At 42.8% G+C, this 26,848-nt stretch overlaps 1 protein-coding gene across 8 annotated transcripts in view; it reads left to right on the plus strand.

Annotated features, from left to right (window-relative positions):
* NEDD4L (NEDD4 like E3 ubiquitin protein ligase) overlaps positions 1-26,848 on the plus strand; it is a 350,990-nt gene that overhangs the window by 215,804 nt on the left and 108,338 nt on the right. Inside the window, exon 1 of one of the 8 annotated variants that reach the window (XM_081253290.1) lies at positions 3,109-3,323. The exons of the other annotated variants lie outside the window; for them this stretch is intronic. Coding sequence (XP_081109416.1) covers positions 3,249-3,323 — 75 coding nt within the window. The 5' untranslated portion in view covers positions 3,109-3,248. Of the gene's footprint in view, positions 1-3,108; positions 3,324-26,848 lie in introns of those variants that run through there. 8 annotated transcript variants of the gene reach the window in all.

Consider the following 26,848-nt stretch of genomic DNA (forward strand, 5'->3'; position numbering starts at 1 on the left):
GGTATTTGACTCTTCAAGGAGGACTAAAAAGCCGCTGTGGTCCAGTTGTTTAAAAATTGAGTTGAATAGAAGAGTTGAGGTGGAAAAGAAATACTGAGACACGTATACTAAGCTCCAACCAGAGAACCTAGCATTTCTTCAAAGCGGGGAGTTTTTCAGGCCGGGAGTTCTGTTGTAGGACTAACAGCTTTCTTTAACTTTCCTAAGGAGTTAGGCCGAGTTAAGCACCGCATGCTAACAGCCTAGCTCTTGGTTCTTTATATTCTCTCTCTCATGAGTAAAAGTGCCTTAAGCTTAGTATGTATTCACTGTGTACTTACCAAGTATGCTTTTCCACTTGAAGAAAGAGATACTGAGTTGTAGTATAACTTTAAACATTTTAATGTAATTTTAATATTTAAGTTTATTTAATCTCTTATTGTAGTAGAAGCTGTTTTTTTAAATCCTGATACAATATTCTACACGTTAGCATATACTGTGAGGATGCCCAGATGTTGCAGCAAAGGACAAAGCAATGAAAATAGTTTTATATAAACTCAGCATGCCTAAGGGCCTGCCTGCACCCTAGGGTGAAATTATACTAGCAAGAGATGCTCCTGTATTCTGCAGTATGGCACTCTTCTCTGACGAATGTATGCAGGAGCCTTTTTTTTTTTTTTTTTTTTTGCTGTACGCGGGCCTCTCACTGTTGTGGCCTCTCCCGTTGCGGAGCACAGGCTCCGGATGCGCAGGCTCAGCGGCCATGGCTCACGGGCCCAGCCGCCCCGTGGCATGTGGGATCTTCCCGGACTGGGGCACGAACCCGTGTCCCCTGCATCGGCAGGCGGACTCTCAACCACAGCGCCACCAGGGAAGCCCCTGCAGGAGCCATTTTTTATTTTACATTCATAAACTTGAAGAGCTGTGAGTTTCCTTAGGAATTATGTAGACCAATTCCTTTCCAGTTTAAAGATGAGGAAACGGAGGGCATTATTTTCACACTTACAGAGAATATTCTTTTTATCTCACAAGTGTGCAATAATTATTTTTGAATATACAGCATGTGAAGCGCTGTCAGCAACCTGTCACCCGCTGCCTTTGCTGGGGTATCAGCACTTGCATGGTGCCTGTTCTCGTGAAATCAATGCTTCTGCTGGATATGCATGCCTCATCTGAGCTGTCGTGTCCACTGAACAGAAAGTTCTATTGATACAAACCAGGTTTCCCAACCTTTTATATTCCCACATTAAGGCATGCTTACACACAGGACAGGATACCGTGGGTCATGATGGACAGGAGTGATGTCATGCAAAGGGAAGATTGGAACCGGATCTGGAAAGATGACTAGGATTTGTCCTAGTGGGTCAGTGGGAGGGACCGTGTTTTGAAAGACTGAAGGTAGAAACCACCAGTGATGTGGTTTCTATATTTGCCCAAGAATTTCCTTGATCATGATTTGCAGGTTTCAACAAATTGTTTTTTAATGTGAAATGTTACTGAAGAATTTGGGGGTATGGTTATTGGCATGAATAATTCTTTTCTTTGCCATCAAATGTGGAGTTGAATGAATTCCTTCCTTGCCTGCCTGCCTTCCACAGAGCTGTTCTTTGAGCACCTGCTGGGAGAGTAGGAGGACCAGCGTGGAGGTGAACGTGGCTAAAATGGGCACAGCGGGATGGGATGTGTAGGCTTTGAAGCCAGTGGTGATGGAGTGGGTATGGCATGGAGGGAGAAGGCTGCTGTGAGGATGCGAGGCTGGCAGGCCACAGAAGGCAGTGAGCACAGGAGTGATGGATGTGATCCCATTTACATCGTCATGGCCCACGCTGGCTCCTGTACGGGGACTGCAAAGTAGGAAGAGGGAGGCCACAGTAGTCGTAAATGTCAGCTTAGAGGGTGGCAGAGCCCGAGCCCTGGCCTTGGCTCTTGTCCCTGTTCCACACATTTATCCTCCCAGATCCTAGGAACAGTCATCACTTTTCTCAGGAGTTAGTCTAACCTCAATTCTTAGACTGTCAAACCTTAGTACTTAGACTGTCATATTCATGTTGCAGTGCCTAGAAAATGGGAAGCATTTATTCTCCTTAAGCAAGTGTTATTTCAAGATGCTTTCTGCTGCCTGTGTCACGGCAGGATGTGGGTGGATTTATTTTTGCAGGTTTGCTCCAGGGAGTCTGCTTCTGATTTGCAGATTGCATTTATTATAAGGCATATTGTCCATTGATGAATAATGTGTGGGCTACAAAGCAGATATGCAGCTTTTAAAATAGCTCATTTATTCTGCAAGCCTCAGCCCCAGAGACAGGCAGTCCCTTCAGAAGTGGGGTCCGGGAGCAGGGGTTTCTGCGTCTTTTCCCCCGATTCCTGAGGTCATCGTTTTTGCCCTCTGTTTCATTGTGTTTCTTTGACGGGCTGAGGCCTTGAAACACGGTCACAGTCTCAGTTCATGGAGAAGACATGAGACGGGGAGAGAATTCTTAAGTCACTGCTAAGGAAATTGATGCTCCTTTGTCTCAGCAACTGGCAATTTCCCTGATAATGTGGATTGAGACAAAGGGAAATAGCAGATGTCGTGCTTTGTACTGATGTCCTTCCTGTGGGCATCAGAAGGTGGCCACAGCCAATTGATCCTCATTGCTTTGAACTGACCTACTAATTCCCGTGCAGAGGTTCTGGATTTGGAGAAGCCAGTGGAGTCCTCGGAGGGTGGAAAGTTTCATTGGAGAGAGCGGGCCTGGGAACAGTCTCGCAACCTTACAACCAGGAAAGGGTCAGGGCAGGATGCGAAGTGGTTCAGAGGTGCCTCCCTTACTAAGTGGAGCCCGGCGATCCGCTGATCTTTGCTCCCAGAACCCTCCCTCCAGATAGTTTTTCCTTTTGAACAGGTTTCTTATTTTGCTGAATATGTTGCAATCTTCTCTCAGTGGCCAGGTGGCCTGTGTTGGAATGTTGGTGTGTGTTGCCAAGCAAAACAGATGCAGGAAGATTTGCCTGAAGTGGGGGGGAAGGGGGGGCAGGGAAGGTCGGTTATATTGGGGTCAGGGCGGGGCAGGACTAAATGGTGTTTATCTGCAGAATAGAGGGTCTAACACAGGTTTAAAAAGTCATTGCTTCACAACTCGAAAATCATCCTAGGTTCATGCAAGCATTTCCAGGCCTATTGAAGGCCTCTTTTTTATTTCCCGCCCTGCATTCAGAATAGGGTTTAAATGGTTCAGTACAGCAGGAAGAATTAAGCCACTGGTTATCAGATTTTTAATTTTATTTTAATGTATTCCTCTTTTCTGCTTATTAATCGGTTGACTCTTAATGGAATGGAATCTGCCAAGGACGATGCAGGCTGGGTAAGGAGAATTTCACTGATTCTGATTGTCCAGCTCATTCAAGGACCCCTTGGCTAGGAGTGGATTGACTGTTGGGAGGAGAGTGGCACCCCGGTAACTCTGACACGTAGTCAGGATTGAGAACAACTAGTTTAAGAAGTTAATGCTAGTGACAGCCTTAACCTGGGTTTTGAGTTGGTCAGTAACCCCTGGTGTAAATACTGATTTAGCGCGTTTATTCTCACATGTTCTTTCACTTTTGTTTGTTCCTGCGGTAACTCTTTCTGGAGGTGGGGTGTTCTTCTGTGGCTCAGCCCACAAGGTAAGTTTCCGTGCAAAGGAGGCTGTGCAATACCTATGTTAAGAGCAACGGAGTGTTCCAGTTGGATATTTGCCATGTATATGGAGAAAAGCTTCTCTCCCAAAATAGCTTAGAAATGAAAGCCATAGTTTTCTCCTCAGTTTCCAACTGCAAGAAGCAAGTGAAAGTGGGATTCTGATTCTAGACCGGCAAGACCGGTCTGTCCTGTTGTATCTTACCTGCAAATATGACTTTTCTCCAGGTAGCAAAAGTTATCTTCCTTCTGTAAATATTAACTGAGCGCATTTTTGTGGCTTTTGAAAACTCCGCTTCTTGAAAGTGTTGACTGGGCATCAGACTTTCATGAATTTCAGAGAAGTGGTAATACGTGCTTTCTTCTCTGTAGTGTTTAAAAGCAGAAGTGCAAAGGACTTTAAAGGTCACCTGGGCCAGCGTCTCATTTTTTTAAACAGGAAAGTGTGTGGCTTGTCTAGAGGCACACGGGAAGAGGGTAGCAGGACTTCAGTACCAGGCGGCTTGATGCCGGAACCGCTCTTCTCCCTGCTACACTCCAGCTACGTCTTAAGGGTCTTTTGCAAGCGAACTGTCCAGGGGTGGTTCACATGATTCTCTTACTCCTTTTCATGCCTTCTTAAGTAGAACATTCTAAGCATATCTCAGTGGGGTTTTTTTTTTTTTTGGACTCACTGTTACCCTCACAGCCATGGATTATCATATAATCTAGTCATTCTTTATGGAAATGTTCTATTAATGTTGCTATCGGGGCTTAATAAGGTATATAATACACTTTGCTTCATCATTAAAGTTCTCAAGACGTCCATCATCTCTGAGATGAGTTTGCTGCTTATTGTTGATTTCTCATCTCTCTTTCTCGTCAGTTACCACTTCTTAGAGCCGTGAGTCTAGTAGCCCGCCTCCCTCTGACCTGCTAAGGACTTAGAAGGTGTTTAGGGAAGTTTGTTAGGATTGTTTATGAAGTGAGACTAAATAGACTGAGAGTAAGGATTTGAGTCGTTCTTTTTGAATAAAGGGCATGTGGTCCTTCTTTTGTCTTTCTCCCCAATCCCTTTGCCTGTTTTATTCTTCTTTGTCCTTGGAGCATGTCTGGAATCAGATAGATTATTTTAAGATTTAAGTTTAAGAATTCAGTGGGATACAATCTATGCCAGCTGTTTAGCATAGTTCCTGGCACTTAGTGGTTAATAAGTGTTAGGTGTTTTTATTATTATTTCCTCTGAAGAAGATGAAAGTTCTTCATAGATGTTTAAGGATTGGATACCCAGCAAACTTGTCAGCTGAATTTATATTGGCAAACACATTTGTGGTTCATCTTAATTATTATTGCTGCCTGGGTCTTGTCCTTATCCTTTTAGAGTTAATGAATTTTCTACTGGACTGTATGGAAGAACTATGAAAAAAAATCAATAAAAATTATTCTTAAATAAAGATTTTATGATTCAGTAAACTACCAGGTGTCAGCCAACTTTAGACTTTAAGTTAAAAGGACTTTCAAGGCTTTAGTGGTTTATTTGCCTTTTTTTTTTTTTAAATTGAAGTGTAGTTAATTTACAGTGTTGTGTTACTTTCTGGTGTATAGCAAAGTGATTTATTCTCTTTTTTAAAGGCCAACCAAGATCACTTTATGACAGTGGCTACCTTTCCCCTAGAGGTATTTCTGGAAGAGTTCTTTCTGATTCTCATTAAACCCAAACAGAGTTGTCATAATTTAAAAGTTACCCTTTAGATCTGTAAATTATGAAAACCAAATTACAAACCAAAATGTACAGTTGATTATAGATCAGTAATTTTATCAACAGTTATGTAGTTGCACATATTAATTGTGTATTTTGCTATTAAGTAGAATAAAAATGTAGGAATTAAGTAGTTTCCCTCATTGATTAGCATGTTTGTTTGGTAATAATTATATTAAAATCAGTCTTTATTTTTCTTCTTGTATATTTTCCACGCTACACACTGAGTGTGCTTCTCTCTAATCTAATCTCTGAATTTCAGGAGTCTATTAATAAGTATGTGTAAAGAATTAGTTGCTAATTTTGGATGTGCTTGAAATGAGATTGTCAGCAAATTACAACTTCAAACCTAGGACTATGGTTTGTTATAGATTGGACATCATCCCTGGTGTAGAAGATAAATTCCAAACGTATGAAAGATATAAAAACTTCATTACTTCTGATACTATTTTTCATATATTAGACTTTTCTTATATGCCTTTAAGATACTTAAAGTCTAACATAACATCATGGATAGTTTTTCACCCCAGACATTTTATTTGTTGTAAGGTTTTGCAATGTTAAATTTATTGGAAATTAGAGACTAGAAAACAAATCCTTACTGATGAAATACTAGCTATTTATTTACTAAGCCCAAGTCTCTCGGTAACAGCTGTGGAACAAGCTACAGTTCAGTGGTAAAGCTGGCAGGAAATTAATATTATTTAATGCAGCCTCCCCGCTTTAACAAAAAAATAAACTCCAGAGAGGTTGTGTGATTTACCTGCTGTTGCTTCCTTTATGCACATGAAGGTCAGCAAGGATAAGTGACCCTTCTGAATTCCTTTCACATTCCAGGTGCTGTTCTAGAGATGCAAGTGTTGAAAAAGAGAGACATGGCCACTGCTCTGGGAGGCTTATGTTCTAGCTACTGTATCTATAGTAAAATGTATATATATATATATATATTATATATAGTAAAAAGACTTTATATATAGTAAAAAGACACGACTAAATAGAGTATTTCCATAAATATGCCAAAGGACGTAAACAGGAGTCTGAGACAGAGAAAGTAATAGGGAGGCCTCTTTGAAGAAGGGAGATCAGGAGAACCTCCTCTCAAGAGCCAGCTATGACCGAGGCCTGATGTGTGAGGTGTGGCCTGCCTGGGTGGAAGGGAGTCCAGGAGGAAGGAACCTTGCGCCCGTGCACACGGAGGTCCTGCATGGGGAAGGGAGCTGGGTGCACTGGAGGAACTAAGGGATCATGATGAGGCTGGAGTGTAGAGCAGGAAGGGGGTAGTGGCCCAGGGGGAGTCGCAAGACATGCCAGGACCCCAGGCCTGTCACAGCAGAGACTATGTCCTGTCTGTAAATCACATGGAGGCACCTTGGGAGATACAAAACTTGAATTAACCCAGCTTCCCTGGAGCCTAGGAAAATAAAGTCGCTATTTTTAAAAGTACAAATCATCTGATTTTCTAGAGGAAAAACAATCAGCATCTAATATCACCTTTGAGCTTTATGAAGGACCCCTCCCTCCAGTTGTTCCTCTCACAGATGATAGGAAGGCACCTTTAAAAAAAACTTTTTTGTGTGGGGCTTCCCTGGTGGTGCAGTGGTTGAGAGTCCGCCTGCCGATGCAGGGGACACAGGTTCGTGCCCCGGTCCGGGAAGATCCCACATGCCTCGGAGCGGCTGGGCCCGTGAGCCATGGCCGCTGGGCCTGCGTGTCCAGAGCCTGTGCTCCGCAACGGGAGAGGCCACAACAGTGAGAGGCCTGCGTACCGCCAAAAAAAAAAAAAATTTTTTTTTACTGAAGTATAGTTGATTTGCAGTGTTGTGATCATTTCTGCTGTACAGCAGAGTGATTCAGTTATACATGTGTAGACATTCTTTTCCCTACTCTTTGCCATTTTGGTTGATCACAGGATATTGACTCTAGTTCCCTGTGCTATACAGCAGGACCTTGTTGTGTATCCATTCTGCATATAATAGTGTGCATCTGCTGACCCCAGCCTCCCACTGCATCCCTCCCTCGCAGCCCCCGGAAGGCACTTTTTGTTTCCTTTTCAAAATTCTGTGCCACATATTTTGCTTCTGCTGAGATATAAAGACAGGACAGACAGGAATGTGTGAGGACGTAAAGGTTTCCGTATGTGTCTTTAGATTCCACCTTCACTTTCGAAATGTTTGACAGAGAAGTGTAAGCTGGTTTTGTTTGGTTTTGGTTCATCAGATGCGGTGTGGTTGTTGACAGTTGGGTGTTGCAGACAGGGCTTTGTGACCTCGTAACAAGTTGGGCTAATATACGTATCCGTTCATTGAGCTCCTTGCACCGTGCTCTGTTTCAGACCAAAATGGTAGGTAGGCTGTGTGACCTTAAAGCACAGATTTTAGGTCTGGCCCTAAGACCATAGAGATTATATCAGCATATCCTTCTTAGAGTAAACATGGGAAGACAGCGTGGCGGAGCAAGGCTGGCTGCAGATGTTTTCATCCCTCCCCCGTCGAGAGGTAGCGTGTATTTCCCCTCCCCTTGTATCCGGGCTGGCCCTGTGAATGCGGTGGCAGTGAGGCTGGGGTCCTTCTACATTTAGTCTTTAAAAGACCTGGCAGCTTTCGCTTCCTGCCTTTTTGGGAGTGTGTGCCTTCAGGATCCGGCTGCCGTGTAAAGAAGCTTCAGTTAGCCACATATAGAAAAGTTCTGGCTTTCTACCATCCCCACCAAAGTGCCCAGCGGGTGAGTGAAGCCTTGGACGTTCCAGCCCCAGTCCCCATCTAAATAGCTCTGGTGGGTTTTAGACCCTAAATTTCAGGGTGGTTTGTTAGCAATAGGTAACCAAAAGAGACAGGGTCCTTACTTAATATTCAGTCGTGGGGAATTTAAACCTTGCTTGTTTGTCAGAGCCGCCTTCTGTAGGTGAGCTCGGCGGGGCGTGGGGTGATGGAGTGCTTGGACAGCTGTTTTCCCGGAAGCTGGAGGAGGGCAGCCTCGCGCAGGATGGGCAGACCAAATAGCTCAGGGATGCACTTGCTTAGACAGCTGAGAAACAACTGCAGTGGCCCAAAGGAGTGGGGAGAGTGGGTGTTTTGCTATCAGGAATGGAGTTATTCAACTTGAAGGGAAAAAGATATATAGTTTAAGGAAATCCATCACGTTTCTAGAAGTTGCACTAAGAGAAGCATTCTTAGCCTAGGCCCTGCACCAAGATCCAGTTATTTGTTAAAATCTAGTTTAGTAGGTGGGTGGTGAAGGACTTCTTCCAAATAATAAAGAGTGGTTTAATATAGGATGATCGTCTCAATTTTCTCCCCTCTGAATTGCTGGTGAATTTCAGGGTCCCGAAAAATTTCATTTACCTTGTCCTGTAGGCCCTTGTTGGTCATAGCAGTTGGTGAAGTGTTTTTGTTTTTGTTTTTTTCTGTAACAGGTGCTCAGTAAGTGGGATCAATTTAGTTTCCATAGTAATTTGATTCATGTTACATGGAATTTAGCTCAGTTTGCTCTAAAGCAAAATCTGTTGCTATGTTTAAAATCACAACAAATGACGTCAGTTACAAAGCACACCTGCGCACTTTGGTGGATTTTTCTCCGTGTCGTGTGATTAACCACTACACACACAAATATGCATGTGACCACACACACAAACACACCCTCAGACCAAAAAACAGATGTGACGTGCAAAGAATTTCATGGTTCTTGAGTAATTTGAAAAGATACAAAGCCCAAATTAACCATCCCGAGCACGAAGGTGTGCAAGTCCTCATTTCGAGGGAAACCACAGCCTGGCAGTCGTGTCAGCCCCTCCCCTTGCCGGGGCCTGAATCACCTGCACGTTATGGGGGCTGCTGATGACCGCCAGCGTTCCTGTCACTGCAGCCTCGGCAGCCTTGGGCCACACCCCTCCCCCATTCCCTGCCCCAGACTGTGGGGCAGAGGGACGCCATCTCGAGAAGGATGGAACCGGTGAGGACAGGACCTGTATTTATTTATTTATTTATTTTATAAATTTACTTGCTTGCTTGCTTGCTTGCTTATTTATTTATTTATTTTATTTATTTATGGCTGCATTGGGTCTTCCTTGCTACGCACGGGCCTCATGCCGCAGTGGCTTCTCTTGTCGCGGAGCACAGGCTCTAGGCGCCTGGCTTCGGTAGTTGTGGCACGTGGGCTCAGTAGTTGTGGCACACAGGCTTAGTTGCTCCGCAACATGTGGGATCTTCCCGGACCAGGGCTCGAACCCATGTCCCCTGCATTGGCAGGCTGACTCTCAACCACCGCGCCACCAGGGAAGCCCTAAGGCCCTTTTTCTGCTGCTGACAGTTTCTGTGACCCCCTGGTCATGTCACTTTTCTGAACCCACTTCCTTATTTGTTAGATGACGGCACCTGCATTAGACTTTCTGTGAGGAATAAATGAGGTAACTTTAAGAGCTCTGGCGATGCTAACGTGCTGTACAAATGTGGTTGATTATATTATTATTAATGATAAAATGCTTACTAGAAAAAATACAGGGCTTCCCCGGTGGTGCAGTGGTTGAGAGTCCGCCTGCCAATGCAGGGGACACGGGTTCGTGCCCTGGTCCGGGAGGATCCCACGTGCTGCGGAGCGGCTGGGCCCGTGAGCCATGGCCGCTGGGCCTGTGCGTCCGGAGCCTGTGCTCCGCAATGGGAGAGGCCACAACAGTGAGAGGCCCATGTACTGCAAAAAAAAAAAAAAAAAAAAAAAAAAAAAAAAATACAGTAGTCCTTTTTTCCCCCTTAAGATGGCTTGAGAAGGATTTCAGACTTAAGTGATTAAGGAAGGCCCCACGATGTAACCAACAACGTGTTTGGTTTGAACTGTGTATACGGCTGGGCGCTGGCTGCAGAACTGTTGGAATGTGTTGGGTGTCCACGGTCACCAATTCTGATACCACTGTGCTCAGGCATTTTGCTGGAGTAGACCATGTCCTGCTGTTTATTAAACATTTCTGTGTAGAGAGAATTGTTTTTTTTCCCCTGGAGAGGATTTATTTCTTAGTGCCAGGCTCCAGGTTGGCTGTACTACCCTCGGCTTTTTGCTTGGCAGACGTGCAGCCAGGTCATAAGGGGGAATTTATGGCAGGTCTGGGTAAGAACACTAGACGAGGAGTAGAAAAGGGACTTGGCTGTTGAAAGGGAAACATGTTAGCCTTGGCATCTCTGGGCCCACTTTGCCCTGGGGGCTTGGATTTGAACACTGGATCCTGTGGGTTCCCTCCAGGGGGGGAGGGGAAGGAGCAATAAGAAGGGGAAAGAAAAAATGCTTTGGTGAGAACAGAAGCAACAAATAAAATAGAGGATGGTGATTCTGGCGTGATCCCTGAGGCAGCAGAGAAAGGCAGGCTCTAGGCTGAGGGTCAAGAGCTCGGTTCCTGGGGGTGGGCGTGCTTGGCTGGGGTCGTATACTCTGGGCACGTCGGGTTGGTTTGGGAAGCCTGGCGGCAGGGAGAGGAAAGGTTGTTGCCCAGGCCTCTTGTTCACGTGGTAGATCTTGAGTTGGGGTTGTTACAGTTCATCCTCCTCCAGTAGGTAGTTGCTAGATGTTCATTGCTGGCTAGATCATTGGTTACATTTGCATTTTTGGCTTGTTTCTTGGTGGATACAAAGGAGATAATTCAAACCTATGGCTTTTAAACTTTGCTCCCGAGGTTGCTTCTGAGGTTCTGCAAACATTCACCTAAATGTCATTTTTATTATTTTTAACTTTTTACAACTCTGAAAATGTGATCATAAATTCAAACATACAAAATGTGTGAGATAAAATATCTTATCAGGGGGCTTCCCTGGTGGCGCAGTGGTTGAGAGTCCACCTGACGATGCAGGGGACACGGGTTCGTGCTCCGGTCCGGGAGGATCCCACATGGCGGGGAGCGGCTGGGCCCGTGAGCCATGGCCGCTGAGCCTGCGCGTCCGGAGCCTGTGCTCCACAACGGGGGAGGCCACAGCAGTGAGAGGCCCGCGTACCGCAAAAAAAAACATAAAAACAAATATCTTATCAGTATGTTTTATAATCTGAGATTATGTGCTGTGTGAAATCCATTGGCATATTTTGCTGGCTTATTTTTAACCACTTCTGGATTATTGTTATATCTTAACTGGTTGAATTGGCTAGGCAGGTTATGGTCAAAAACTTCAGTTTTTATAAGCATCAGGGATGATGCCAATTCAGGTGGTCCATGACCCGCTTTGAGAAACCTTAGGCTGAGAGATGTTGATTGACGCCTCACTCAGAACTGACAACCTTGGAAATACTTTCTCCCTAGTTTATTTATTTTCATCTGCAAAGCCATTGTTTGAGAAATATCAACCGTGCTTTCTTTTTCATAACCAAAAAAATGCTGAAGTGTGTTCATAATCCTGTCTAGTTCTTTGAGAGCATTGAACCTCAGATAGGCCTGTGAAATTCAGAGAGACATTCTCTCCATTATATACACTGGAAATCTATGTATTTTGCAACTAACAGTGTATAATGTAGTTCGTTCTGGAGTAGGAGGTCTGACCTCTCCGTATGGCCAAAGCCATTTGAAGATCAGAAACTTTGGAGGCACCTCGTACCCTTTTCCACGTCCACCCTGTGGCCAGGCCCTGCCCCCTCTGCCTCCTGCAGTGACCCCTCCCCTCTTGTCCTCCCACCACTGCTGTGGCCAACTTCTTATCCAGGGCAGTAGTGCCCTAACTGGTTAGATGGTTAACCACCTCCAGACTGACTCTTCTAGTCCAGCTTCCTAATTGCCGCCCCAAAGTCCTATCTTGTGAACTTCAAATCTTAACTTGTCACATTCTGCCAAAAACCCCTGGTGGCTCTCTTACCGCTATGATCAATCTGCTCGCATTTCTCACCTTACGTATGTCTTTGGCTCCATCCCCCCACCCCCCTCAAACATTCCCTGGTACAGGGCACTTCTCTAGACCTTTATTCCCCGTTGCCCCTCGAGGATGCCCTCCCCCCGCTTCCTGACAGTCCCTTGCTCACAAGTCTTTTACTCCCTTGCTCTGTTTCCTCTACCCCCGCCTGCATATGTCTGCAGATCTGTCTTCTCTCAAGCAAGGTTGAAAATTTTTAAATTCAGAGACAGATTTTCAGAATAATCTGTTCACACAGTGATTATATACTTGGCTTCTTTTACTTTAAAAATGTGTATTAACGTGAGGGAGTCCAAAGTCATCTGGCCCTTGCTGTCAGAGAGCTTACAGTCTAGGGAGGGAGACAGGTATGGAAAAGATACATGTGAGACAGTATGTACCAGTTATGGAAGTAAGAGCTCAAACCAAGAGGAAGACAGAAATGGACGAAAGCTACTGCTTCTCACAATCGAGAAAGCCTGAAGGCTGCAAAGGAAGAGAGGGGTGAATGGGGTCTTGAAGAGTGCGTGGGGCTGAGGCGGCAAGCAGAGAGGGCATCTCTAGCAAGAAGGCTTGGAGGAGAGGAAAGTCTCAGGCAACTGGGCCTGTGTTAGTGGTTAGGTGAGTGGTTGAGTAGAGAGGGGGTGGGGTCGGAGGGGTGGGTTGAAGCCGGTGTGTAGATGCTATTTGCTAGGGTGTCAGTAGGCTTTTCTCATTCGTGCAGGGTCTGGGGGAACATCTCTGCCATGTGAGGGCTGGGATTTTGCATTGTTGCCGTGACACATGACATGCTTGACTCTGCTTGATTTAATAAGAATTTGTTTTATGCTCTAAATCAGGAGTCAGCAAAAGTTTCCTGTAAAGGGCCAGATAGTAAATATGTTAAGCCTCTATTTAGAGCCTGTTTAGAACAGACCGCATTATACACCGTTCGTTGTGAAATACACACATTTCGAGTGGAGAGAAAGCCTCTGAATTTCTTGGTCTCTGCTTTAAGCTGGGCGAAGTGTTCTTGGCAGGATTCCGCACCCTCCATCCCTGAAGCCTGCTCTGCAAACAGGCCTCCCGTTCAACTCCTCCAACTCGGAGTGTGCGGTGTACTAGGTATGCCTCTGTGTTTACAGTGCGATTGTTTGCCTCTTCTCCTGGGTAATGAAAAGAGGACCTGTGGGGCTGGCCTGGTTAGGAAAGCTTTCCTGGCAGGGGCAGTGGGGAGGGTAAGTGGAGAGAAAGGGGGAAGGTTTGAGCTGGGCTGTAGCGTTGACAGTTTAATCTGAATAAACAGTGAAAAAAGCTGGTGGGCACTGCAGAGAGGTAGCTTGGGTGGGAGGACCTGACACAGCAAGGATCGAGGAGGCTCAAATAAGATAGGTCTCTGGGGGCTGGTAAATCGTGTAGACTTTTCCTTAAGACAGGTTGACTTCTGGAGCCTTTCCAGAAAGTTGCTGGTGTGTTTTCACTAGGAACTTACCAGTGGCAGGGATGGGGGCAGGGGGTGCGGCAGAGGGAATTAGAAATGAGGGCTGAAGCTGAGAAACAGTCCTTTCAACTTATTGTAGGTACATTGTTTTTTCCTGTATTCAACCACAATTAATATATGTTAATCGTGGAAACATTCAAAAGTAAAAAAAAAAAAAAAAAAACCTACAGAATCGCTCGTAGTCCCATCACCAGAGATAATCAGTTTATTCTCTGCTACCTATGTGAGAGGCATTGAAAAGGTGAACAGAGGAATTTGGTTAAAGGATAACCAAAAAATGACATCTTTCATAATTAACTGCTTTCCACTTATGTGCCACTTCCTGAACTCTGCTATAATTCAATTCTTTTTTTTTTTTTTTAAATCGGGAAGGAATAGCCCTGGTGGAAATGGTGAGATTTACAGTGGAATACGTTAGCGTGGCTGTGCAATGCAGAGTGTTAAAACCTTCTGAAGTGGCTTTTGTTTCTCGTCTGTGACTCACCCACTCTGTGGCACATTTTTCATCATGTTTTTCTCTCAACTTCTACCCTCATGTTTCCCTTCTTTATATTATACAGTCTCTTTTCATCACTAGGTAATGAGTTCTCCTCCTCTCCATGCCTACAATGTTATAGATAAGCCATGTTTCATAAACAAGTCAATAAAAATTTCCCCTAACCTTTGGAAAATTGTTTTAGAGGAAAAATAAAAAAGCCTTATTCCCCCTTAGTATATTACAACTGACCTATTGGAGCAATATTAAAATTAAGAATTTTAAGAAACATAATCTTTAATTAAAAGGTACAGTTGACAGACGTGTCTGTTTTACAATTCCAACAGTATACCCATGTGAGTAGTACATAGTTTCTGCTTGCTTAGTTTTCCATCTGATCCTCGCATTGCTGGCAACAAGGAGTATTTTCGAACCTGGTTAAAATGCTGTCCATTAGCTGGTAAATCTAGTGTTGCCACCTCAGAGGAGAGGCAGGAACTCTTTTTTAAAAAGGAGGATTGAACTACTTCTCATCATCTTATGTGGCCCATTATTCATCTATCTGATTTTAAAATGGCACTGAAAAAAAATAAAATAAAATGCCACTGAAATTTATACTCCAAGAAATTTAAATGAACGTGGTTATTAATTGCAAAAAAAGGTTTGTGGAATATTAATTGCAGTTATTGAAATTAAATAAAAGGTCAGTCAGTCCATTTTGGATCAGTCCAGTGGATTTAAATTAAAAAGTTACACCTACTGAAAGGTCAGATGAATGAACAAGTGAATTTTGCTCTGTGCAGCTTATCTCAATGAGCTGACCCAAGGGAGGCTGGGTCTGTTTACCTCTCTTGCAGGCTTTGATGTCTCAGTTGAGTTTGAACACTCCCAGTGGGTGGGGCACAGTAGCTCAGACTGGTGTAACGTTCTGCAGTTAGGCCTGTTACTTTATATGGGCTCATGAAATGGATTTCCCTCTCCTGGTGACATATAAAAAAGAGAATCCCAAGGGACCGTGGAGAGCATGAATTCAAAGTAGGAAATTCCCGTCTGTCTCAGGTTGGGTTGTGCTGCAGAAACAAAATCTCAGTGGCTTAGACCACAAAGATTGATTTATTTATTTTTGCTCATGATAGACGTCCAGCATTTGTTAGCAGGGGAGCAGTGCTCAGTGTGGTCACCAGGAGTCCCCAGGATGATGGCACGTAATTCCAGGGATGGTGTGCTTCCACCACCCCTGCCATGGGGGAAAGGAGCATGGCGGATGGCACGTTGCTCTTAAAGGCTCTGCCTAGAAGCCGCAGACATCACTCTGTTGGCTAAAGCAAGTCGTGTTGGCTGTGCCTAACTTGAGATTGAAGCAATGCATGTCTGCCACTGCCCAGAAGGAGGAGAAGTGGGATATTGGAGAAGAGCCTTTAGGACTCAACTGCTACCCTTTTATCCACCTTAATGATCATGAGGCTTTGGGGCAATAGCAAATTCCTTCCTCTTACAAAGGTCTCGGCAGTCAGTCCCCCAGCCAGCTGCTGATGCTGCGCACCATACGCTTGACTTGTGAGAAATCCCTTTTGAGAAAGCAGCTTCCCTATCCATTTCACCGTTATTAATTGTTATGGGCTGAATTGTGTCCCCCCCAAAAGATATGTTAGGTCCTAACCCCAAGAATATAAAAATGTGACCTTATTTGGAAATACGGTCTTGGCAGACGTAGTTAAGATTGAATCGGGTGTGCATGGATTCAATATGCCTGGTATCTTTATAAAAAAGGGAAATTTGGATACAAACGGGGAGAAGTGCCATGTTAAGATGAGGGCAGAGATCAGGGTGATGCAGCAGGGGCCAAGGAACACCAGAGATTTTCAGCAGACCACCTGACGCTTGGGGAGAGGCCTGAAACGGAGCCCTCAGAAAGAACCCACCCAGCTGACACCTTGATCTTGGACTTCCAGCCTCTATGACAATGAGACAATAAATGTCTGTTGGTTAAGCCACCCAGTTTGTGATGCTTGGTTATGGCAACCTTAGCAAACTAATTCACTAATCAATATACTTAAAAAAAAAAATTCTTCCTGGGCCTGGCAAGCAGACCTACTGTGGGGACATCAAAACAAGGGCCACCTTGGGAAACTTTGATGAATTCTAGCCAAGATGATGTGTGAAGCTGCTTACAGAGAAATTCTGTTTGCATAATCTTGATCCCCCGTCTCGGAAGTAACTTTAAGCAAATGTTTCTCATGTCTCAGCCCTGGAAGCAAAAGAGTAAAATATGTTAGCAGGAACTCCATATTAATAATAAGAAGAGGAATTTAGGAATGATAGTAACATATGAATAATCTGTCTTTATCATACCATTGCCGGTGGTAATCAATGTAGAAAAAGTTCCTGTGGGATAAAAAGCTTTGGGGACTGGAATTGCTTTTGTCAGTGATGGGGGAAGGGAGAATTGTATATCCACAGACATGCCGGTAGCTTCCATCAGTGATTATCTCCATCGTTGTGGCAACATCTGGTCTTTCGGACAGGGTGATTTTGCATCATCTTGTTATTCTCAGTAAAGATGGTTTGTCGAATACTTAATTTTATTGCTTTGAAAAACGTTTATATAATTGATGCTTCCAGTTTAAACTATTTCGTTAAACCATATGTCTGGATATTTTATCTAATTGTGAACCTGCTTTTTCACTATTGCCATAGAGAATAATGCTGTGGACATTGTCCAGTTACGGGTAACTCAGTGAGTGATTGGTACTGCTGCATGGCTGGGTACCAGGCTGGTACTTGTACTTGTAGGCGCTTCTGTGATCTGTGCTTCTCCATGTGTGTGTTGTGGTGGGGCGTTCTTATGCTCGCTCTCCCTTCTATACGTGCACTACACAAGCACGCGCACACGCACCCACACACACACTGTCCCTTGCACACATGCTACTATATTTCAGGGTCAAGAGCTGTATAGTTTTAGGGACTTCCCTGGTGGTCCAGTGGTTAAGAATCCATCTTGCAACGCAGGGGATGGTGGTTCAATCCCTGGTCGGGAAACTAAGATCCCACATGCCTCGGGGCAACTAAGCCTGCGCACCACAACTGCTGAGCCCGCACGCCACAACTAAGACTGGATGCAGCCCCAAAAAAAGAAAACCAACTATATAATTTTAAAAATTCTGAGTAGATGCTTTAAGCAAAGGATTCCTTAATTGATCAGTGCTAGAAAAGAAGGTGCTAAACGGTTACCAAGATATCCTTTTTGCAGTTTCCCCCTTCCTACTGCTTGTGAACCCCAGATTTTGTGTGTGTGCTTACCACATGCTTCTGGTGCTGAGGCCTGTGGACGGGTGGTAAAGTGGTTTATGTCTCCAGTAAACAGACCCATTCAGAGAGTCCCCGAGAAGCCAACTCAACAGTGAAATGATGTACACCGGTGTGTTTGTTTGTTTGTTTGTTTGTTTTTTGTGGTACGCGGGTCTCTCACTGTCGTGGCCTCTCCCGTTGCGGAGCACAGGCTCCGGACGCACAGGCTCAGCGGCCATGGCTCACGGGCCCAGCCGCTCCGCGGCATGTGGGATCTTCCTGGACCGGGGCACGAACCCGTGTCCCCTGTATCGGCAGGCGGACTCTCAACCACTGCGCCACCAGGGAAGCCCACACCAGTGTGTTTTGAAGCACAAAAAATCCACATCAGTCTAATGCATTCTTGATGCCCTTCTATGCACAGGTTGGTTGTGCCGTGAAATTTAAAATTTCAAAATGGTAGAATTCATATTCAAGTCCACATGTGTTCTAATGATACCTTGCTTTTTTTCTGAAGATTTGTGTTTCTTTCTTTATTTTACTGGATCTTTTTAAAAAGGCAAGTCATATCTGCTTATGTTTGCATAACCACCATAATAAGTGCTTTTCAAAGTTAGTAAATGCTGTTCTGTTAGTAAATCCTTTAACTGTTTTAAAGTTAGTAAAGTTAGTAAATCTAGTCTTTTTTGCAGATACATGCGTTATCCTGAAATTATATGCTGCCCAAACTGTTGTTGAAATACTTTGTTCTAATTGACTGAATACTTCAGACTTTCGTTATAGCCACCAAAGAAATGAATATAAAGCAAGAATACTTTTTGAAAATCTTTCTTATTCAGGGGTTAAATAAATGCTACCAGTTGGTCCATCTTTTGCTAAAGAATAGTCAGAACAGGACTTGAACTCATTGGAAGGGAGCCGTTGTAGTCAACCATAATTATCCTGCTTTTGAAACTTAATTGCAAAGCGTCTCTTGGCTGTATGTTGCAAAAATTGACTTAAAGATTCAGTTCGAGATTGGAAATGGCAAAATAATAACTGGAAAGAATCAGAGAGCCGTTTCTTTGTAATTTGGGATCGTCTCTTAGAGTGTCTCTTGACAGCTAATATGAAAATTGGTCTGCAGGTCTGTGGCTGGGTGGTTTTCAACACAAAGTCTCAGCGAAAGGACTGATGGGCCCTTTCTCATTCTAGCCCTGACTTAGTTTAGGGATTCTAACATCTGTCTGCTTTGAGAAATAGAGAACTTTCTGTTCTTACACCGTTGCAGCATTTCCTCCGGATACTGTAGTATTGTTCGGAATTATACTTAAACAGTTTTCGCATACTTCTTTCGGCACTACGTAGTGGTTGCCCCTGGGCACGTGTGTCCATGACTGATCCTGCAAAATCATCCTCTTTGTTTACAGTGAACTTGGACCATTGCCCCGATATCATCATGTCGGTTTCCAGGGAGACCCTGCTTCTGCCTCATGTATCTCTAGTGGATTATTATGTACCAAGGATTGTAGAATTTTTTCTCTTCTTTAACCAGATGACTGCTTGGGTTTATTGTTGACTTGCTTTTCCATTTTCTCTCTGTTTGTTCCCATTATGTAACCAACCAGTAGAGCCATCTCCCTGTTACTAAGCTGCTCTGCTCAAGTAACACTGCGCAGGCTCACAGGGGAAGACTTTTACTTCACTTATAATGAGCAGCTCTTCATCAGCATTCTTACTTTACTCTAGACGCTGATTCAAAGAACTGTGATTTGTTCCTTAAGTTTCACTTTTATTCTGTTTAGAAATTCTCTGAATTGATCTGGATCGCAATATAGTAAGGAAAGCAAAATATGAAACTTAAGCCATTGGAAAGACTGTTTTGGACACAGTGGATTCTAGCTTTGAGTGGCTCACTGCATTTTTCATAGCAGAGAAGTCATTAGCAATGTACTAACATGAAGTATTTCTAAACATCCTTCCGTGTGTCTGGCTCTGCTAATGGCTGTGATGGGGGGAATTTAAGTTGAATAAATGGCCTCTGCAATCAAGAAATGCACATGCTGTTTGAAAAGATAAGACTTGCCTACCAAACATTAGATAATAAGTCTTTGTTTTTGGAATTTTATTAAAATTAAGGCTGAATATATGTATATACCTGTGTTGAAAAAAACAGTAGGTTAAGACGTATCCTGAAAAAGTTTTGCCTCAATGATGAGAGTAAATTAGTGCTCTTAAATCTACTCTTCGCCTTCTTGTTTACTTAAAATAAATGAGGAAAAAATACAGAAACTCAATTCATAGTATAATAAGTTACCAAAGCTTTATAAACAGCTCTCCTGACAGCTGTAAGTTTTTGGTTTTTTGAGTTTATACTGATTTATTATATTTTCCCTTTCCAGTAAGCCTGTGGACATCTCTTTACAATCCGATTGATTGTAGCAGAGTTCCTCTGTCGTTTTTGGTCATGTGCAGAAATATCCTCAAGGTGATATCCTTGTTTGGTTGGCCTATGGATGTGTTAAATCCCCACCCTCCCCTCTGTAGTTTTCTTCCCATTAATTTTTTGGGTCTTAAGGAGGAGTCATAAGAGGATAGTTACTTGGGGCTCCTTGAATTAATTTCTAGTTACCCGAATTGCTCACCAACTTCCATTCTTACTTGCTGGGTAACAGCTTTCAGGCGCGCCCGATTTCTTTAGTTTATCTCAATTTTGTAATGATTCCTAACACTGCTGCTTTTTCTTTTCCATCTAATTCTGGGCCCCTTTAAATCTCCTTAATCCGGCTCTGACCCCGTTATTAGATATGGCAGTCATTTTGGTGAACTCCAATTAGCTTTCTTCCTGTTAGAAACATTAGACATATTTCTGTTTTCATTATTCTGCTCACACCTTGAAAGAGGTTCGTAAATGGAAAGGGTGTTTGTGAAGATGCTGGGTGACTTTCTGGGTTATATGTTGGTTCTTTCTTGCCTTTTCTTTGCCTCATTTTCACTCATTTGCTCAGACTTAACATCACTTACCACCTAGTATTATGTATTGAAGGTAATAGACAATAAATGCTTGTTGACTGAATGAATGCGTTAAGTATGCCTGAAGTACTTAACAGAAAAACTCAACTCTTCTTATTTGTCGGTTCCAGGGAAGATGGCCTTGTATATTATCAAGTTTTTCTGTGAATGCCTAAATTTTGCCATGTTATAGCACTTAATATAGTTGTTACTATTGTTTTGTTTTCAGGAAGGTCAGGAGTAGGTGTACCTCCTTGGCTAGATGGGGTTCAGTATTCTGAGTTGTCTGTTGGGAACGTTTGGACAATCCTAATTGTCCGGATTGTTAGGACAAAAGTCCACTAGGTAAATTTACATGTTTTGCCTTCTAGATTTTTCTAACCTATGGTTACTTCCCACCCCTTCAATAAGGCCTTTCCCTGAGACCAGGCTTAATTAAGATAGAAAGAAATTGATAATAGATTACCCGTAAAATTGATGGAATGAATAGTCAGCTCTCATTCCATCCCATTCAGTCATACTGGATGTTTCTAACTCCTATTTAGGAGAAGTTCTAGATCAGTCCAGTTTTTTCTGGAAGTGGGGAAGTCAGTTTTGCATAGATATTAAAACCTGTCCTCCTTTTTCAAATGATTCTTTCCAAGCATCAAATATTTTTAATGAAGCAAATTTACAAAAGCAGAATGTAGAAATTAAATATTAGAAGAACTGTATTTCTAGTGGGTCGGTACCTCATTCTTTCAGCACTTTACCCTCTAAATCTTATTCAAACAACATGTTTTAATCTGTTTTCCTGCTTACACAATAAATAGAACATTATTTATTAAGGTGCAGTCTCCTCACCTATGAAAAAAATTTTCTTTTATAAGTAGCTATACACAATTTCCATACCTTACGTTCTTAATTCTTTATATGATATTTCAGAAATATTGGAATATTTTGCATGTAGGTGCACATTCTTACCTATACAGGGTCTGTGTTTACAGTCACCACAGGTATATTTAAGTATAAGGTGGTAAAGAACAGAAATTGTATTCATCAGAATCTTTACATATCCAATTCTGGAGTTTTAAAAATATGATATAGTCATAATTTAGGTATATATAATGAACTCTACTAACATTTACTGAGTATATGCCTATAGAAGTACTCTATTCTGAAAACTGTAAGCAGATACACCCTGTTCCTCAATGTTTCAACAGTGTGGTCAACATTCCAGTAAAGGTGCCATATTTGAGGCCTCAATTTGACGTCTGCAAAAAGTGCTGTCCTTTTCTGAAAAATAAGTTTTATATAAAGTATTTTAAAAATACTTTATATACTTCATATAAAATTAATTAATTTTAATTTTGTTAACTTGTTTGCACTTAATTTTGTCACAGACTTCTGTCAGTGGATGGTGTCTTAAAGAGAAAGGCATCCTATGAAAATAATTAACAGTCCTTATGTAGTCTATACTCTTTTTTTTTTTTTTTGCGGTACACGGACCTCTCACTGTTGTGGCCTCTCCCGTTGCGGAGCACAGGCTCCGGATGCGCAGGCTCAGCGGCCATGGCTCACGGGCCCAGCCGCTCCGCGGCATGTGGGGTCTTCCCGGACCGGGGCACGAACCTGTGTCCCCTGCATAGGCAGGCAGACTCTCAACCACTGTGCCACCAGGGAAGCCCAGTCTATACTCTTTATCTCATGGACATAGTGGCCCCTAGCAGAAAACAACCTGTTTTAGTATGTGGAAGAGTGAAGCCCAGCACACTGAGGATTTCCTGAAGGCAATGATAATCCCAGCAGCTTGGCATGTTGACTTGGTGATGCATCGCATACGGTAGTGCTAATTGAGACAGGTCAGTTTGGGTAAACAGTCGAATATGGGACACCACTAAGGGCTCTGCTGGACACTGGAGCTGCAGTGATGAACACATGAGCTGTTCCTCATGTGCATCACCTGCATTTGGAAATTTCCATGGTTTGAGGGTCATGTATGGGGGCCAATAGAAGGTTTCCCAGAAGGCCAAGCATATATGAGAACATTGGATTGTTCTGTGACCATAATGCTATAACCTTTCTATTGGCCCCGAATGAGCAACTGCAGGCTAACGTTTACACAGAAGGAATTTAATGTGCCGATAATATTTAATTGAAGAACTAGAAGAGCTGTTTTAGAACATTTCCTTCTGTGACTTTTTTACTGGACAGTTCTAGTCTGACATTGTGCAGGCTTAACTTTGTCCCCATTTAACTTTATCCAGTACAAATGCCAAGGAGCTTAATAAAGGTCTATATGATCAAAAAGGCAGCTCTTAACCCAGCATGAAATTCCAGTCTCATTTATTTTTGCTTGCCCTCTGCCAAAGAATTCAGACAACTGCATGCTTGACTTACAAATAGAGGACAAAGAGTTGATCAGCAGTTGTGTTTAAAATATGGAGTGGAAATAAGTTTATGTAAAATAAATCCACAAGAAGAAAGAAAGTGGAATATACGTATCTCCTCTAGTATGTGCTTCCTGCCCATGGAGTCCACTGTGTGAAATTGGGGGTAGGGATCCTACAGGGGCCATCAGCCCTGCAAGGTGACATTTACCCTCATGATCATGAGTTCACGTCTATACTACAAGGCATCTGAATAAATTGAAGTAATTAAGTTCTGACTTTACACAGCAGAATCTAAACCTCTGTTCACACTGCTTTTCATGTTCTTAGGCTACACATAAATATTTGATGCATAGTTTTGCAGAATGAGGTCTAACAGGGTTTTGTAGGGCAAATTTCCATTTGCTTCTTTATGCATTGTGTTTTGTCCAATAGAAAACATCAGACTTGGTAGACAGTTGACTCATTGTGTTGGGGTTTTAACTGTGGTGAGTGTCCTTTTATATAAGTTGTGTGTGTGCCCATGTCTGTGTTTTGCTCGGAAGAACGATGAGTAAGGTAAGGGCAAAACCCATGTGCTCTTCCTAACACAGATGGTGGGAAGAATACTCTTACAACCATTAACAAAACAAAATAACGCAAGAAAAAGGCAATAATCATGTGCCTAGTTCATATTCCAGATTCATTTACAGCTGAGCATCATCTTGAATATTACAAGGAAATAAGCCTTAAAATCAAATTACTGTAGAACTTGGCTAATTCACGCTTGACTAATTTGCCCACCCCAGTAGTTCTCACTGAAGTCTTGCTGATCTTCTGTGACTTTGAGAAAAATTTGATAGTAGACTGTGGGGAAGGCTCCTGTTAATTCTGTTTTTTTGTGTATTTTTTTTTTGTATAATTAGTTTGTTTATTTTTGGCTGTGTTGGGTCTTCGTTGCTGCACGCAGGCTTTCTCTAGTTGCGGCAAGCGGGGGCTACTTTTCGCTGCGCTGTGCAGGCTTCTCATTGCGGTGGCTTCTCTCATTGTGGAGCACGGGCTCTAGGCATGTGGGCTTCAGTAGTTGTGGCTCACGGGCTCAGTAGTTGTGGCTCGTGGGATCCAGAGCGCAGGTTCGGTAGTTGTGGTGCACGGGCTTACTTGCTCCGCGGCATGTGGGATCTTCCTGGACCAGGGCTTGAACTCGTGTCCCCTGCATTGGCAGGCGGATTCTTAACCACTGCGCCACCAGGGAAGTCCCTCCTGTTACTTCTTATTTCTGGGTTCATTGTGGGAAATGTAGTGATATACCTTAAGGTATCATAAACAAATAAAAGAGAATATACATCTATCTGCCAAACCCTCAAGAGAGTGAAAACATCTGCTGAAAGGCTTGGATTCGATTTTCTTCCTTATGTTTGATTGTAGGATTTTTTTTTAATGCACAAAATAGAAATGTGAGTAATTGTGAGTAGTCTCCTAGTTTAAGAAAACCTACCATAAAATTTCATATTGTACAGTAAAATTTCATTTATTTATTTATAAAATTTTTTAATGTCTTTGTTGAATTTGTTACAATATTGCTTCAGTGTTATGTCTTGGTTTTCTGGCCACGAGGCATGTGGAATCTTAGCTCCCCGATCAGGGATTGAACCCGCACCCCCTGCACTGGAAGGCAAAGTCTCAACCACTAGACCGCCAGGGATGTCCCTGTACAGTAAAATTTTAAAAGCACTAAACTATGGAGAGAAGTATCAGGCAGTTTATGTAAGGCCGTGAGGTGGGCATTAACATGATTTAGTACTAGTTTTATGACAGAATTTTGTTTTATAAGGGAGGAAAGAAAAGGGAGAGACTTAACTGTGTTGTACAGTTTAGTGTATTGTCTACTTAGACCTTTGGTTTGCTGCTTGCAAAATAAAATGTTTTGGTTAAATATTGATTTTTATTTCCAAAACCCTATGATAGATGCTAACCAAATATATACCACCAGCACCGTTGAGGGCTTTTTAATATTGAGGTCCCAGTGAAAATGTGTTTTAAACCTTGAACATTTGCTATATCACTTTCTCTGCAGTCTAGATAAATATTACTAACTTGCCACCAAAATAACTGAAAGGCTCAGCTAATGACTGGCTTATACCCTGTCCAGTTATAAAATCGGAGTATCAGATAAACAGTGTTCCAGTTATGCCGTGTTCTCAGTGTAGATTCAGCTTGATTCCTTGCACCGCGCATCTAGAGGTACAAATGTAAGTAACCACACAAAAGACCGGACCCATAATTAGGCACCATATCCTGGGTTTAGGTATAGTTATAATCAGAAATGTTTGCTATTTTATTCTGACAATTGAAACACTCCTACTGCAGTACCACTAAGTTAATGTGCATATTCATTTATCTAGATTACATGTAAAAATAAATGAATGAGTGGCCCACGTTGCTGCAGTGATGAGTGCTAGATCGGTTGTGAATGTTTTCCCAAGTAAATATAACAGATTGGTAATGTTTACAGGTGATTGCTTTGTGTATAAGCTAGCTCTGATTCAAGGCTTTGGGCCCAGTCACTGCACTCTCAGGTGCGTCTCGGAAGCCTGTGCTGGAGAGCGGCTGAGGAGCGGTGGGAGGAAGGGGCGGCTTTCTGTCTCGGGGGGTTGCTGATGACTCCGGGGGCTCCTGGCTGGCGTCCCTGGGAGGCATGGCCAGTAAGACGTCAGGTCTGGAGAGGGAAAAAGGTCAGGAACCAGTGAGCCTAAGCATGCCATTTACTGAATTCTTAATATTGTGATGACTAGAATCTGCTTTTCCGAGTGCTTTTAAAATAAGTTTCCGGGCAGACGTGCGCTTTGCACACACTCTGCAGAGCACGCCTCTCGAGGTATAAGATGAATCAGTCACGCATGCTCAGAGCCTGTTCCTTCAGCTCCGGTAACCGCTAATTTTGACAGCAACTGAAGCAAGAGAAGCCTTTCGTGAGGAGGGGAGGAAGCCTCCACTTGACACCTCATCACCACCAAGTCTTTATTGAGTGTCCTCAGTGTCCAAGGCAGGAGAATGTCTTCTATGGATCTTACACGTTTTAGGGTTTACCAGAGTTGTAAAATCCCCTGAAATCTGTATGTGCTAAGTGTGAATATCTGTTCAGCTCTTGGCGAGGTTTTGGGTTCTCCCTTAAATTACCTGAATTTGCTCTCCTGAACCTGAGGTCTTGCCGCAGCACTGTATCCCAGTGATACTCATGGCTTCCATAATAAAATTAATTGACTCTCAGGCACTTCATTCCTTATTCATCAATTTCCCACATAACAATTAAAAGTGGCATGTTTAATATGCATCCCTCTGTACTATTAAAACATCCATAACTGCTAGCTATCCTGCTAGCTAGCTAGATATTTTAATAAATTAATACTATTATAAACCCATAGATTGGCATTAGACTCTGGTTGCTTGGAGCCTGTCACATGCTTGGCACAAAGCAGGCACTAAATAAATATTTGTTGAATGAATAAATGATTGAATGAAGAAGCAAAGAAATGACTAACGGACCAACCATTTATCATACAGTTTAGTAATCAGGAAGTTCAATAGGGAAGTACAGTGACCAGATTTCTTTTGCAAATCTTATGACTGCAAAGGATTTGTTATTAAATATAGATCCACCTTCATTGTTTGACTGGATAGTCTAAAATAGATCCAAACCCATTGTTTGACTAGGCTTCATAAACGCAGGATAAAATAGATTATACTTCCCGTCATCTGCATGATGCACTGCTGTTGCTGACGAAATCCCACCCTTGGCAAATGTGAAACAATAACCAGCATGAAAGCTTGGAGGTTCCTCCACATGTATATAAACAACCTTGGCCAGGCTCAGAGCTGGTAGAGCATCTAAAAATAGATAGATGATCCCTTATCTTGTTGCATATGAAAATAGTGTTTATATTAAGGCAACATTATTAGAAATGATGTGTGAGAAAAGAATCCTGGCAATGTCTTTTACAGTTTAGAGTGAGAAAATATATTAATGTGACTTTGAAGCACAG

The sequence above is a fragment of the Mesoplodon bidens genome (genome assembly GCF_964165515.1).
Source record: "Mesoplodon bidens genome assembly, chromosome: 13".
In the NCBI taxonomy this organism is placed as follows: Eukaryota; Metazoa; Chordata; class Mammalia; order Artiodactyla; family Ziphiidae; genus Mesoplodon; species Mesoplodon bidens.